This window comes from Sciurus vulgaris (assembly GCF_902686455.1).
Source record: "Sciurus vulgaris genome assembly, chromosome: X".
Taxonomy (NCBI): Eukaryota; Metazoa; Chordata; class Mammalia; order Rodentia; family Sciuridae; genus Sciurus; species Sciurus vulgaris.
The window spans coordinates 112,031,641-112,047,802 of record NC_136471.1 but is presented as its reverse complement, the minus strand read 5'-3'; the positions used below and the strand labels follow the sequence as shown (position 1 = coordinate 112,047,802).

The following is a 16,162-nucleotide window of genomic DNA, read 5'->3' as shown; positions in this document are numbered from 1 at the left end:
CCTCATGACCTGATTATCTCCAAAAGACCCCACCTCCTAATACCATCAAATTAGTGGTTAGGATTTCAAGATATGAGTTTTGGTAATACACAAACTTTCAGTACACAACACTCTCTTTGTATGTTTTCTTTCTTCCTTGTCTCCTCTTCCTCTTATAAATTTCTGACACTTTAGGTCCATCCTCTTCATCTTTATCTCTTACTAAATTATATAACTAATGGACAATATTTATTACAAACCAGCAAATGAAAGGATCAGTTAATGTTTCTCTTTTTTAAAAATCCCTTTTATGTGGCCTTTTTCTATGGCTTGGGTATACTTGGTAAGCAATAAATATGCTCATCCTCAGTATGTTAACAGGGAAACCAGGACAAGAGAATTTCAGGATACTGTTGATAGCGGTGACATAGACTTACTAAGGAAACTGCATATTGAGGAAGGCTATTTGTTCTTGATTGCAATAAAGGTGTGCTTGTTTACTGATATCTTTTCTAACAGATACAATTATAAGCATAGGAAAAAGTTTTGATGGGTCCATTGAAGTACAGATGGTCTGTTTTAGAAGTTCTGTGTATCTTTAGAATTTATGTGTTCATTCTGAGATTAACAAGGTAAATTCTAGTGTGGTATCTAAAATAGAAAGTGTTACTTTGCATCACTGCTTCCCAGCCACTGTGCCATGATGCAGCCATTTACTATGATGACTTCATTTAGGCCCTGAAACTGAAATAGGCCTTTGGCTACTCTCTCCTTTTTTCAGTTATCCTTGTCTCCCTGGAACTTTTCTCTTTCCTTTTTAGCATTATCTTCATCAATATTCTTTTCCAAAATATTTCTTGTACCCACCCAATTTTCTAAACCTTTTCTTTCCAAATTCAACTTTTCTTAGTGGTCTACATGTCTTGCTGACTTTTAAGTATTATTCAAAAAGGTGTGAGTTCAAACCACACACTAAACTGATAAACACAAAACTATCGAAGTGATTCAAATGCAGAGTGAGAGAAGTCTTGAGTCTACAATATTTAAATGTGCACACACACACTCATTTCATTAATGCTACCAGTAAAAGGTTCTGACTGAACTAGGATTTTTGAAAAATTTCCTCTTATTGACCAGGTTGGGTCACTCACCACTGCAATTAATTGTTATGCATGGCACACCTAGTGCAATATGACCCTCACTTTGGCAGCTTTCTACAGACACAATTAATGTTTTTTATTTCATTTTATTTTTTATTTTTTGGGGGTACTGGGAATTGAACTCAGGGGCATTCAACCACTGAGCCACATCCCCAGTCCTATTTTGTATTTTATTTAGAGACAGGGTCTCACTGAGTTGCTTAGCACCTCACTATTGCTGAAGCTGGCTTTGAACTCAGGATCCTCCTGTCTCAGCCTCCAAGGCTGCTGGGATTACAGGCTTGTGCCACCATACCCAGCACAATTAATGTTTTAATATAAAATTTTCAGTCATTATAAGGGCTAATAATATCTAGTGAGATAAGAGTCATTGGTTAAAGAAAACATCCACAAAAATCATTTCTTTGTCTCTGAAACTTTTTCTTTATTTAAATGGTATTGCAAACCTTTTTTCTAACATGTTGGATTTAAAGTTCCTCATAACATAATTCTTTATGCAACTGTTAAAATTTTAAACATTGTTCATCTCTGCCCTTTTTTTGACATACCAGTTAATTCTGAGCCAGTTATTAAACCTATCTTATCATCTGTTGAGAGATCTGAACGAACCTTGAGCTCAATCCTTTTATTTTTTGAAGAACTGTATTTTGTTTCAAAGAATCAACAACAAAGAAAGCCAGAGATGGCAAACCACTTAAAACTTCTTAAGTGCACTTGTGTGTGTGCGTATGTGGGGAGGGGCTTGTTATCGTTTCTTTGGAAGAAAGAAGATGTTTTACCTTTGTAAAATCTAGGACATTTGACTTTATAAAGCTTTATTCTCAATTATGTCAGGTTTTTTATTGCCTAGTTCTTTGAAAGCCTTACAGCTCCTTGAATACTGAGTAAAGAAATACTGCTGACACTGACTAGTTTAAATAAAAAGAAAATGTTTTAGATAGATTTCAATATTGAGGTCTCCAATCTTTAATATTTCTTTTTATCCCATTTAAGACCCACATCATAGAGATTTCATTCTGGATTCAGAGTCTGAGTTCAAATTCTGGATTTTCTACCTCCAATCATTTTATGTCTGTTCTTTTGACACTTAAACTGGGAAAATTAAAATTCTGGACATTTTGGGCTTAGGGTGAAGATCAGTGAGTTAATTCATGTAAGGTACTTTAACCAGTGCCTGGCAGACTGTAAGGCTTCAGTAGGTATTACCTAGAGCCTCTGTTCTGAACTAGCCAATAGCCTTTTTAATCCAGAATGCCAGATGAAGTGATTGGTTTATAAATGGTTCATTTTCCTAGGGGAAATGGAGGGCCTATTTGGGCTGACCTACACTCAGGCGTTTTGACTTTTGTATACCTAAGAGTCAAAATAAATTGCTTTTGTCCCATGTGCATGCGTGTGTATACACACACCTATCTCCTGAGGAAATAGGTTTTAACTTGCCTCCCCTATTTCCCACCTATTTCTGAAAATGTCATCAAGTGAGGGGCAGTCATCAGTATAGGGTCTTCCCCTTGCAAATTACCTCTTACCACACTTAATAATTTAACTTCTGACAAGTGGTAAAACAGTTGTAAAATCTGTTTTATAATTATAGTAATGGAGGAAACAACTCAATTTAGTCCTGGCTTAAGATGTGTTTCCACAAGCTGGAGTTTCACAGTCATTTCACTTCTTATCGAGCTAGAAGTTCCTCATCGCAGTGTAGACTTACTATTTGCTTTTGTTTCTGGTCAGCTGGAAGTAATTTAGATGATCTCTAATTGTTTGATTTTTAGTTTTATTTTGTTTCTTAGATGCGTTTTCCTCCTTTTGTTAGGACAATCCAAAAATTATGTAAATTTGTGAGGCTTGTTATTCTAAATACTCCAAAAGTAAAGTCTTTGTCTGTCCTGTTACTCCATCACTAAACCATGGTTCATGGGGACTGAGGCTGAGGCTACTACGTTTCTCTCCACTCTTTGAACTTTTATTTCCCCAAAACTAAGTCTGCCTGACATGTGTTGGATATGACTTTATTTAATACAAATGAGTTTCAGATTACTCAAATTATTTTTTAACCTATTAATTTGGTAGTCTGGACCATTTAATTTCAATTTTACTTAGTCTAGATAAAGGACATATCTTCTAGAAGCAGGAGTATGATGGTCTGGACTCCCTAGTATCTATTTTCCAAATCTCTTTGGAAGTTAGCAGTTCCCGATTCTTTCTAGACATGCTGTTCGTTTCTGGGGAGGTGGCCTTTACCTCCAGCTACCTTACTAGGAAAGTGCTTTCTTAGACCTATGCTTTCCCAAAGCAACCCTTTTGTGTCTTACAGCAGATGGCCACAACAAAGATTGTAGCGTGCTCCTTAGCATTCCTTTCTAACATCCCTTGGGGATGTGCACCCTCATAATATCATGCATTGTTTCAATTCAGTGGTCAATAACCACCTGAGCCACTTTTCTAACTAGGATACATGTATGTAGCCAGGTAAGAGTCATTCTGAATAAGAAGCAGATATTTACCTGGTCTTCATCCAAATTGAAATATTGTTGAGCCAGATGTCCAGAAAGGCATTCCTTTGTTCCCTTTCTACTCCAAGCCTCTTCCTTTTCTTTTTCTACACTCACCTGTGTAGAAAGATTTTCATTCTGATGAACTTGCCCAACTGATCTAAAGTTCCTAAGTGGTCAAAAAGAGTATGTAGACCTTGAACCTGGCCATCTCTAGCATGAATTGCCATTATTTCTCCTAATGCTCTAGCTGCTCCAGTTTCTCCTGGCCCTTCAGTTCCAGTTGCCGTTGTTCCCTCTGGTGCTTCAGTTCCAGCTGCTGGTACTTCCTCAGGTATTGGTGCTCTGGCTATTGCTCACTTCCCAGCCTTCCAACTCAAATGTGTTGGGGGAAATTGCTGCTGCCAGATCTGGATCTGTCACTTCTTTTGATTTTTCTCAGAAATTACCTGCACAAGCAGCTTAGTCCTCCAGCTTGGGGTCTTCTCTTTGGCTTTTGGTCTCTTATTTTGCAAATCTAATTCTGTCATCTTAGCTTCTTTAATGAGTTTTCTAATTTTTTTGTTCATAATTCAATTAATTATGAGCATTTGTGAATTGCTTGGTAGTTTATCAACCACTGACATTTCTCCTTGGCAATTTTACTAATTCATTCCATGTATTTTAATTGTCTTAAAGTTTTTGGCTATAAAAACAAAGTAAATACCATGTCAGCCTTCTGCGAGAATGGAACAATGGAAGGAGAATAGCTTTAGAAACCATCTAGTCCAGACTTCTTATTTTATATTTAGTAAATCCAGGCCAGAAAGACTGGTCTAAATCACAAAGCTATTGGTGACAAAGCCAAACATAGAACTTTGGTTTCATGATGTCACATACAGTGTTTGATTCTTTCTGGTGAGGATTTAACTCTGTGAGCACCACTGTTGTCAGACATAACTACAAACTTTCAAGTAAGGAATTAAAAGCCCAGTTACTAAAGTGATCCTTGCCAAGGTGCAATAGAGTCACGGAGCCACTGGGACTAGGGAGCCACCAGGATATCAGATTTTTAGTTTTGTTTTTCAAAAAGTGATTGAAACATATCTAGTATTATGAAGAACATGTCCTATGAAAGAGGTTATTAAGTTTCAGTATTCTATTGGATGTCTTGAAATCCTTTTAACAAAGTACAGAAGTGTAGGTCTTGTCTAGGCCTGTAACCAGAATCCTGCACATGAGGCCTAGATATGTGATTTCAGAGTTTTTCAGATGATTTTGACATGCTTTCTAGGTAAGAACCACTGCTGTGGAGTCTAGCAGTGTTTCTCAAGGTAGGACACTTATTTAAAAGACATATTTCTGGGCCCCATTCCCAGATCCACTATCCCAGAATTTCAGGGGATGGGGTCCATCTTGAAGCTTCCTGGTGAATGTTACGTCCATTAAAATATGAGAAAAATACTGGTCTAGAAGGCTTGTCATTAATCAGAAAGACTAGAACAGTGGCTTTCAAATGTATTTGTTCATATCCTTTTGGTAAGAACTATATTTTACACTGTGCTTCAGCAACCCACATAACTAAAACAAAAGTTTCATAATATTTATCTTATCTAGTACACCTAACAGTATTTACCATTCTAATCCATCCTATTTCATTTTTAAAGTAGACAGTCAAATCCACTAAGTTGAGTTTTGAACTGATATCTCATGGTAGTTTGAAACACTGAGGATTGAGATGTGCTTGTTAATGTTACCTATCACAAATTAAAATTTTTTTCTAATTCTTCCACTTTACTCCTTTTAATCCAGTAATACCTGCTAGGGTTGCTTGCCTGAGAGGAAGTTTCACTTTTTTCACAGTCCTACAGTACTGCCACTGTATACAAAGTAGATTGCCCTTGTTCCCTGGGCATGAGAGATTTTGCCACCTCTGTGATGATGTCACTAATATCTTATATCAATTGGTGCAAATAATAGAAAACTCAACTCCAATTAAGTGAAGTGGGGGGAAAAGGTATTGTTTTGCTAATACAGCTAGTCATCCAAGGGTAGTGTAGTGCTATTAGGTGCTATTTGATTTCAAATTTAGAGATCCCCCTCAAGTCTGTCTTTTCTGGCATGGCTCCTGATGGGGTGGATTGAGATCTCCCTTCTTGATGGTAGCAGGCACAAGCCACACACTGCCATACTCAGCTAGGAAGAGGTGCTCTTGCAGACTTCATACAATTCTTTCTTGAACTGTTTCACCACATATTCTCTTCTGAATCAACTACTGAGGTCCAGACCCAATACTGGAGCTGAGGCTAGGGTCAAAACTCAGACAAACCACAAGGCTAAGGATGAAGGAGACCTGATTCCCTAAAGTGAATTTGAGATACTGGTCCTGACCTCAGGAGGAGTAGATGCTGGACAGCAAATGCAGATCTCATCTATAAGCCATCTATTTTTATGGTCATCTTTTTCCTCTTACTTTCTTGGTTATGATGACTCTTTTCCTTGCTGCTTTTTACACTTATGGAAACCAGTATCGTGTCCTAAAGTCCTCAACTTAAATCTCATGGGAAGTAGCTACTGCCAAAATCAAGCACAGGGCCCTCAAGGGAAATGACACTTTAAGTAATTAGAAAGAATTGATTAAAATTCACCACAGGAAAGAACAGATGTAAGATGAAAAGAACAAACTATATAGTTAAGAGTGAACCAAACTATAATAACTGTCAGTATTCAAATGTGCAGTGGGCAAGCTTGTATTATCTTCCCTGGAGTCCTTTAAATAGACTACAGACCTTGAGTTTTTTCAGGAGGTCCTAAAAATATTGAGTGACCATTAATAGATTTAAACAGAAAACTTAAATCTGACAAATAAAGCTCCTCTGATTACATTTATTACCTTTCACAATTGTTTTATGTGCCATTTAATGCTTTCTCTTCCTCAATCCTTCTGTCATGAAGCTTTCTACTAGGGGATCAGAAAGTATTTGATAGCTATTTAGTAAAGATAATGTTGACCTGTTAAAATGAGTAGTTTTTGCCCCTGCAATCCAGCATAGGGAAAGAATGGTGACTTTTACATGATTCTTTTAACCATTTTAACTGAAAGTTTTTAATGTAAATAAGCATTCCATACATGAGAAACTCAATCTTCTGTTCTTTCAGTAATAGGATTAGGTTCACTTTGTCACAGATTGCTCCCAATTTTCTGAGATACACACATTATCCTGGCTGTGCATTTTACACTGCCAACCAGACTGCCTAGCTCTTAGGTCTTCCTTGCACTCATATATGCTTAGAAAATTCATACTCCAAGCATTTCTTTCATATTTTTTCTATGAAAAAAATAAAAGTAAGAACCTTAAGGTTTGTATCATTCTCCTAATTTGGTTTGTAATTTTGCATAAGAGCTTTAAATTCTCCTTCATAAATTTATCCTCTTCTAACAATATGTCCATTCATTTCTAATTTTCTAATTTCTGTGTATTAAAAGCTGTAGCATTTCAATTGCTTTATGTAAACTAATCAGTCTCCTATCCTTGACAGTGATTTCATTATGAAGTTTTTTAATGAAGTTTTTTATATATATTATTATATTTTGGTCCATAGTGTGGCTTGATCTAAGAACCCAGTCTACCGTTGAGAATCTTAGTAAAAGAATTCCAGGAAATAATAACTTTGTCAAGGTAAGAGATCTCTTCAAAAGTATACTATAAGAATGTTTGTTTAAAAAAAATGTTTGCAGTTTCACCAGAAAGACTATCTGGGCCTTATATCTTTTGGCAAGATAGTTATTTTATACAACTTATAGAATATTTTTTGCAGATAACTGAGTCCAAATCAAGTCTTTACCTTCCTGTTTTCCTCACCTGGTAGTAGGTTGGAAAATAATACCCCATGTTGAAAGGCTGGAGGGGATTATAATGAGTCTCAGTGGCTTAAGCCATATTCCCCAAGGGGTGCTTTCTGTATTTCAGCCATGTTTTCTGAATTCATCCATATTGTTTCCTATTTCCCACTAAAGAAAGTTCTGGGTGTCCTTTGAGTTTTAAGGCATCTGAATTCAGGGAGAGAAAGTAGAAAATACTGTAGCACTTTGTTGACTACTACTTCTACTTTCTTCATATGAAGAAGGCTAACAAAAATTGCCTGATTTTCAGTCCTTACATAGATCTCTCTCTTAAGATAAATGAAGGGAGAGAGAATTTTTTAAATAAGCAAGGCATTTTTCTTAGGAAGATCAAGGTCAAGTTCTAGAATTCAAAAGGAATTTCCCTTTTTCTATTATTTTTTATCCCCTTTTTTGTTGTCAGTGGGACACTTAAGGCATTTTCTTTTGGTTCTTGGATCCAAAAGTAGTGTTCAAATCCCATTATTGGCAGTGATCCAGCAAACCATTCCATGCCCCTTCTCCCTACCCAAATAACTTCAGGCTCGTCCTGAACAAAGCCTTGCCCATTTCTATTCTGTTCTTTTTATCACTCTGCCTAACCCTTGCTCCCACCTCCAGCTGCACTCTGCTTCAAGGGATGCATGTTTTTCTTCTCTACATTGCCATTCAGGCAACTTTTACATTTCCTACCTGCATCATAAAAATGAGATGTTATATACTATCTCACTTTTGACTTTGTGTAATCTTCCTGAGTCATCCTGTGGCATGACTCTTGGTCCTTCAAGTTCAGATAATATTATTTCCATAAGTTATTTCCTTCCATTATTTCGGAGCATTGATCCTTTTTTCTAGGAAAGCTAGAAAGCCTTGAGTTAGGATTCTCAACTTTTAGGTTTCATTAAAGTATTAAATTCTTTGGTTTGAGTTTTCTTATGAAACTTCAGATAGGAAGGGGAAATGTTACACTTTTCACTAGGTAGATACTAAATGAGAATAGGGTTCAGAGGAAGGAAAGATAGTTGTATTATTTTTATGTATGAGTTTTCTTAATCACTTAACTTTAATCAGCATTTGCAAATAAATTTGATAGTAAATATACTAACAGAAATAAGAATTGGACCTGACCTATTCTCAAGGAAGATTAATAAGCCCATATGTGTTTCATTATTATCCTTTAGCCTTCATTCAGTCCACATTCCTTCTGTTCACTGTACTCCCTGATTAGCTAGCTACTTTCTTACAAGAGCAGTTCTGTGTTGCTTTAATCTGGTGTGTCTTTGAGTTCAACTTTATTCTCTACTAATTTTATATTATTATTATTCGAATATGTGTATGTGTGTATAGATAAAATATATTATTATTATTATTAAGTCATGTGTTGGAAAACATTAAATTTTCCATCTACAGTCATTTTTATGATTTGATGTACTCTGATTGTCAATGGGTTAACACTTTTGTGAAATATAAAATAAGCTGCAGACTTTTGGACTAGGTTCTACCTATGATGGTGAGCTATTGGGAAAGTTAATGTCTACAATGTATCTAATTACAGGACATCGTGTCATTTAATTTTCTCTTTACTTTGCTACGTGGATGCTCTTTGAACTGCAAACATAATCACTCTGATCTTTGTTCGTGAACATGCTTCCTGTGCCACGAGATAGGAAAAGTATTTCATTCATAATACTATGGGATTGTCTTTAGAACCAGTGAATATTTTGCCATTTGTTGAGTTCTTTGGTTTGGAGGTTTTGTTTAAAACTGTTTTAAATTTAATTTTCTGACTGAACTTCATAACTGTTTTAGTCCAAGACAGGCCTTCCACTTAGCACTTACTTCAGTGCAGTGAAACTTCGTTGGCTCCTTGACAATGTGAGAAAAGTTCAAAAGGCTGTTGAAGAAAATAGAGCTCTTTTTGGGACCATTGATTCATGGCTTATTTGGGTATGTTTAAATATAATGTATGTATGGAGAATTTTTTCAGACCTTTTTTAGACTGCCTTGCCTACCATTTTCTACCACAGTTTGAACTTTTTGTTAGCAACCTTATTGATAAAAACCACTCAAGAGGCAGCAAACCATTTCAGTCTCCATTTGAGAGGCATTTTTGTCTACTTTGTCTTTATTTTTTCTTGCCTTATTTCAGTGAAAATGGTGGACAATTATCAAACCATATCTCATATATCTATTATTTTTAGGATGAATAATTTAGGTAGCTTTTCTCTTCTTTGCCACTAGCCATTTCTTAGAAGAAATAGCTATTTAACATGACAAAACACCTACTACTTTTATCATTCACTTTCAACATCACACAGATGTCTCTTGTGTAATCAAGCCATAATATGAAAGTAAATCAGAGTAGAAATTTATTTTGTAATCTTTTTGCCTAAGCTGAACATAAATGAGTAAAACTTAACATTTCAAATATTTCCAACCTGTATCTTAAAAGTACATGTGCCCCCCCTTATTCTTTCTCTCTCTCTCTCTTTCTATTATTTTTATTATGGTCGTTTTCCAGTATTCCCAAGAGTAGTAGAGAAAGTAGTGTAATGAACAATTCCAACTGTGAGCCAGGTGCAGTGATCATCAGCCTGTGGACTAATCTTGTTTCAACAATACCCCATATATTCTTTCTCCCTATAGATAATTTTAATGCAAATCCTAGACATATAATCTTATTTGTAATAAAATACTTAAGTATTTACAAGGGAACTTCAAGGGAATTTTGTCCCAAATCTCACTTGCTGGATCCACAGAGCAGGTCTTTCAGAACCACTTCTAGAGAGAGGTGCCTTCTCCTGTGCTTGGCCAGGGCAGGTTGGTCTTTGTGCTCTGGGCCAGTTGTTTTTTCATGTGTGAGTCACAGTTGAATGAGTAGCTCTGACAATGCCTTGAACTAGAGTGAGGCAGGTGTGAGAACTGTGAGTTGCTAGAGGGAGCACATCTTGGTTTTGCCCAGTGGGATGCCATTTATCCACCTTTGTTCCTTTCTTATCTCATTGCTTCTGCATAAAGGAAGGCAACATTGCTTCCAGTTCCAGTAGGAGGGTGTTAACATAGAGTTTAAAACTCTGCTTTCAGAATATGTGCTTGGGTCAGTACAAATGCAGCCCAATACAAATTGTTATTAAAAAAGAGAAAAATAAAGCAATAATAATAACACAGGGTTCAGGAGGCAGATGTTTGTGTTTATTTCACCTAGCCAAATTTAATGAGACCCTGAATTTTCCAAAGATAAGATGAAAACAACTGATGTTTTCTTAGAACACCAATTAACTACAATTGCACTATTACTGTAAGCCATGAGTCATATGTGGCTATGAATACTTAAAATGTAGTCAGTCTGAATTGAGATGTGCTGTGAAAAAATACACACAGGATTCAAAGACTTAGTACAAAAACAAGAAGGTAAAATGTCTCAGTAATAATTTTTTATTGATTATATGTTCAAATGATACTTTGGATTCATTTGACTAAATAAAATATAGGGTATTATCAAAATTAATTTCATGTATTTATGTTTTTAATATAGGTACTATGCATTTTAAAATTATGCATGTAGCTCACATTTTATTTCCATTGGATACTGTCGAAAACTAAAAAGCTACATAATTGAAGTGGTCCATTCTTTTGCTTTATGTGCTCTGTTGCCGATTATTGCCCTTAACAATGTATAAATTAAGTTGCAAGTAAGTACAAATTTAACCTGGCTTTTTATTTTGTCTAGAGTTTGACAGGAGGAGTCAATGGAGGTGTCCACTGTACGGATGTAACAAATGCAAGTAGGACAATGCTTTTCAACATTCATTCTTTGGAATGGGATAAAGAGCTCTGCGAGTGAGTTGTGTTTTGCCCCAAGAATTGGGATAGCTTTCCCCACACTTTACTTATTTGTAACCTAAATCATACTATTTTCAGATGTCAGTGAAGCACTAAAATTTAACTATTGATATTTCAACTACAGTATGCCAAGTTTATGTTTTGTGTGTTTTTAAGAGAGACTATTATTGCATATATAATAAAGAGGACAGATTAATTGTTATTCATGGATTTGGTCCTTCTAGAAAAGTGCTTTGGTTTCTGTGTGTGCTTTTAAATTTTTATTAGTTATATTGCATAATGTTAGATTGCTGAATATTCAAGTATATTTTTATTACTATATAACAAATATAGCCATTTTCTAATTATTTAATTTTTTTCCTTTGAATACATATAAATGTTTCCAGATGTTTAAAGTGTTATATACCCAAACTTACTCTTTTTCAGATTTTTTGGAATTCCAATGGAAATTCTTCCCAATGTTCGAAGTTCTTCTGAGATCTATGGCCTAATGGTAAAATAAAATAAAATAAATGTGGAGAAGGGAACTTCGTTTTTTAAAAACAATTTACCATTCAGAATTCAGCAGCCAATATTGTTGTTTTATACTTTTGGATTTGTGACTTTGCTGTGAATGTTGGTAGTATGTTAGCTAAGAATTTAATATTATTTAAATTAGTTTATAAGTAAGAATGTTAGAATCCTTCTTACCAATTGATTTTATATTGATAAACTTCAATTGACTTTTCTTTGAAGAGTATTAGTATTTTAAAAGTATTAACAGGATATTCTAACTTGTCCAAATAGTGGTGTGGGAATGTTTGAGCCAGTTTCTTTATTCTTTCAATCCAAATAACTATTTTGTAGTTGTGATGTCTGCTTTTAATTTAGAGAACAATTGTTCACATTTTAATGTGTTCTTTTCCTGTTGAATCTCTTTTAATAACCAAAACATTGTTATATATTACATTCTTAGCCTGAGAAAAATTTATCAAAGAAACAAAACAGAGAGTCTAGTTCTGAATTGGGATGACTAATTAAACTGATTTGTATAATGGACATTTTTACTATTGTTTTCATTGAAAGCCAGAAGAAAAGTAGTTTCAGCAAAAAGTGTGCTTAGCATCATTGAAAGTCTATGATCACACAGCAGGAATGAAAACCTCTAGGAGGATTGAACTGGTATCTGAGCACAATAGTGTGAAATTTATGATAAAACAAGAATAAGTTTAAGATAAAATGCAAAAAGATTGTGTAGACATTTCATGAAGAATATTAGAAATTCCATTTATAGAGTTGGTAATCATAGAGTTGAACACTAAGTGCTCTGGACAAAGCTTGAATAAAAATTCTGAACTGTTTCATTTTTTTATAAAGCTTTAAGCCATCATGGAATTTCTTTTTTTATTTTTTATTCAACATGGAATTCCTTTTGGGGGGAGGGATGGGTACCAGGGATTGAACTCAGGGGCACTTGACCACTGAGCCACATCCCCAGCCCTATTTTGTATTTTCTTTAGAGACAGGGTCTCACTGAGTTGCTTAGCACCTTGCTTTTACTGAGGCTGACTTTGAACTCTCCATCCTCCTGTCTCAGCCTCCAAAGCTGCTGGGATTATAGGCGTTCTTAATCCGTGCGCCACTGCACCTGGCTCTCAACATGGAATTTCTTAAGGGAGACATAGTCACTGCTTATCTATAATAAAAGTACTTTGGTAGTTTCATAGCTATCACAAATTGGATCAGAGGAAAAGAAACTACTCTTGAGAATTAGTTTCAGAGAATGATTGAAAGAAAACATTTAACTGGCCTAGTTTTCTCTTGCATTTAAAATATTATGCTTGTGTCCCTTTTTCCCCCTTGCTGACTATAGAAAATCTCTCATAGTCTGGTGAGTAGGTTGCCCACCAATTATGCTACTCATTCATTTGGAAAAGATACAGTGCATTTCCATTTATATTTAGACAAACAGAAGTCCATTTACTAAATATATGGATCTAGAATGTCCATGACCCTCCAAAACATTATAAGCTTTAGCCAGAATTTAGAGCTTTTTAAAAAAACTTAATTTTGTTTTTTTCATTTTTTTAAAGTTTTCCATAGACTGGGAATGATATTTCTAAAATAAAAGACTTAGGTAGTTTCCTCGAGTGAGAAATTCTGATGTTACCTATTCCAAAGTACAGTTGTGATGTGCTTTGGCCTTTAGCATAAAGTAGGGAAATTTCGATACTGTTTTTAAATGTCCTGAACATCTGTCTTAAATGATACCTTAACCAACCTTTCAGATGAGTTAGTTGGAAATGCACTGTCACTTTTTCTGCATGCTTCATCAGAGGACGCTCCAGGAATCCTCCGGATGCCCCTCCCTGTGAAGAAAAAGGAGCGCTTTACATGCCTGAATACACAGTAGATCCTGCTGAGAGTTTCATAATTTCAAAAGTATAAGCAGATTTCTTATAGTATTTAAATATATCAAGATTTAAAGCCCTGGGGGTGTAGCTCAGTGGTGAAGCACTTGCCTGGTATGCACAAGGCCTTGGGTTCCCTTTCTAGCACCACAAAACAAAGAAGATATAAAGCCTCTAGGTTTCCTATTGACTCCATTTAAGCCTTTTTATGCCTTTTAGATTTCACTTAGTATCCATGTCCACATTCTCTAAGAACATATACAGTAAATAAAAGTACCAGGTCTTGATTTAACCAGAAGACATGAAAGAAATGGAATAATACCAGGCATTTTATATTTTTAAAGGGTTTCCACATATATGCTATTATTTCCTTGTCATCATAGCTATACTAGGAAGGATTCTATTCTTACACTCACTTTAACAGATATGGAGGCCAAAACTCCCAGGACCCAGGAGACATGCTCACAAATGGCAGACAGAGGACTCAATGCAAAGCTTTAATTTGGTGCTCTTCCTGGTACATCACCCTTACTTCAAGGATTACGTTTCTTAATTCCCCTAATTCTTTAATATCAGTAAAACTTGCTTTGTATTAGTGGTTTTTTGTTTGTTTGTTTTTGGCAATGCTAGGAATGGAACTCAGGGCCCTGTTCATACTAGGCAAAGGCCCTACCACTGAGCTAAACCCCCAGCCCTAGTATATTTTTAAATTATGTTTATAACATCCCCAATTAGCCACTTAAATCTTAGTTTTCTTCCTAGAATGTTGGCCATATTGATCAAAATAAAATCCATTATTCGTTACATAATTTAAATTAAATTACATTATCTAAATTTGAAGAATGATGTTCGCTATGAACAAATATCTAATACCTGTATACTCTTGTTTCTTACTTATCTTAAGAGCAACTTGAGTAGAAAGAAGAGTTGATAAAAATAAAGCCTTCCAAAATAATATGTCCCATGCTGGTCTGATAGCTGTTTAAAGGATATATTAATCATTTAATTTTGTAATAAGTTGAGGCATTAGAGAGGTTTCAGCAGCCTGCTTGTGGCCTAATACTAACTAACCAGGAATAGAGCCCATGTCTCCTGACTCCCAGTCCAGTGTTCCATGTTCATTCTCCACCACCACGTCTCTTCTTGTCATTCTAGGCATACTTCTAGTATCTGTCTCTGTACTGCTCATGTAGTTGAAACACTTGCTTTGTCTTGTTGCCCACATCCTCTGGCACGTTGCTCTCTATGTTCATTCCTATTGCAGTTATGTTAGTAGAACCAAAAGTTTGTGACTGTTCATTATCCTTTTTTAAATTTTTATTAGAAAGCTGGGGCCTTGGAAGGTGTGCCAATATCTGGGGTAAGTTTCATCACCAAATGTCTCCCTGATGCCTCCCCTTACCCGCCCCACTCTGTGTTGTGGCTTTCTTCCTCTATCTTAATTGTACAGCCCCTTCCTAAACTGGAGAAAACAAGTGAGAACCACAAAATTAGCTAGTTTTTGTTCTTATGTGACACAATGTGAGTCATTGAGAATCTTTTGAAGAAATTAATTTTCCCTCTCCTTCCCATACCTATTATATTGTAGGGTATGGGTATGAAACACATGGGGGAAATGGCTAAATGGAGAACATGCAGGAAGCATAGATGGAATGATCAGTACAATGAAATCCTATCACTCTTCTAAGAAGGAAATTAGTAATGCTGTTTTAGTGTTCTTTATTGTCATTTATACTTTCAGTGTTTGGGGGACCAGTCTGCTGCTTTGGTGGGACAAATGTGTTTCCAGGATGGACAAGCAAAAAACACGTGAGTCTGAGAAACAGATTTAAAAACCAATGTGATTTTTGTTTGTTTTTCCCCTTTTGTATTTTGTGGGAGGAAAACTTTTGAAAGTTCATCCAGGCTGAAAATCAATACCATAATCTCTCCAATATGAATATGTAATTTTTCATTGTTATTTATTTTATTTTGTGACACTGCAGATTAAACCCAGGGGTGTGCTACCACCAAGCTACATCCCCAGCTCTTTTTTATTTATTATTTTGAGATAGGCTGTCTCTCTAAGTTGCCTAAGCTGGCCTTAAACTTGCTATGCTCCTGCCTCAGTCTCTGGAATTGCTGAAATTACAGACGTGGGCCACTGTGCCCAGTAAATATGCACATTTTGTTGTCATTTGTTTTGCTTCGTCTCCTTCAAATAAAACACATTACACCATATGCAAACACACTGATGCAGCTTGTAAAAATCTCAGTTTATAAAGTTTATTCTCCAGAGGAACTAAATTTAGGTTCAAATTATTTTTGCCTTTTATGGAAAGATTGGTGGGGCAGGAGAGAGGGCTGGGAAGAGGTGAGGAAGAGCCATAACAAAGTATAATTTTGAGCATATTACTCCTGCTCAAGTTTCCCTCAATGTAATCATAAGGTCAT

General features: G+C 35.6%; 1 protein-coding gene across 7 annotated transcripts in view; it reads left to right on the top strand.

Annotated features, from left to right (window-relative positions):
- The window catches only part of GK (glycerol kinase), a 75,711-nt gene that overhangs the window by 27,757 nt on the left and 31,792 nt on the right, over positions 1 to 16,162 (top strand). For 4 of the 7 annotated variants that reach the window (XM_079122916.1, XM_079122917.1, XM_079122911.1 and 1 more), the window contains exons 5-12: positions 3,885 to 3,968; positions 7,217 to 7,293; positions 9,306 to 9,443; positions 11,227 to 11,336; positions 11,766 to 11,832; positions 13,192 to 13,209; positions 15,054 to 15,089; positions 15,471 to 15,538. In XM_079122916.1, coding sequence (XP_078979042.1) covers positions 3,885 to 3,968; positions 7,217 to 7,293; positions 9,306 to 9,443; positions 11,227 to 11,336; positions 11,766 to 11,832; positions 13,192 to 13,209; positions 15,054 to 15,089; positions 15,471 to 15,538 — 598 coding nt within the window. The remainder of the gene's footprint in view (positions 1 to 3,884; positions 3,969 to 7,216; positions 7,294 to 9,305; positions 9,444 to 11,226; positions 11,337 to 11,765; positions 11,833 to 13,191; positions 13,210 to 15,053; positions 15,090 to 15,470; positions 15,539 to 16,162) is intronic. The other 3 variants (XM_079122913.1, XM_079122912.1, XM_079122915.1) reach the window with 3 other exon arrangements.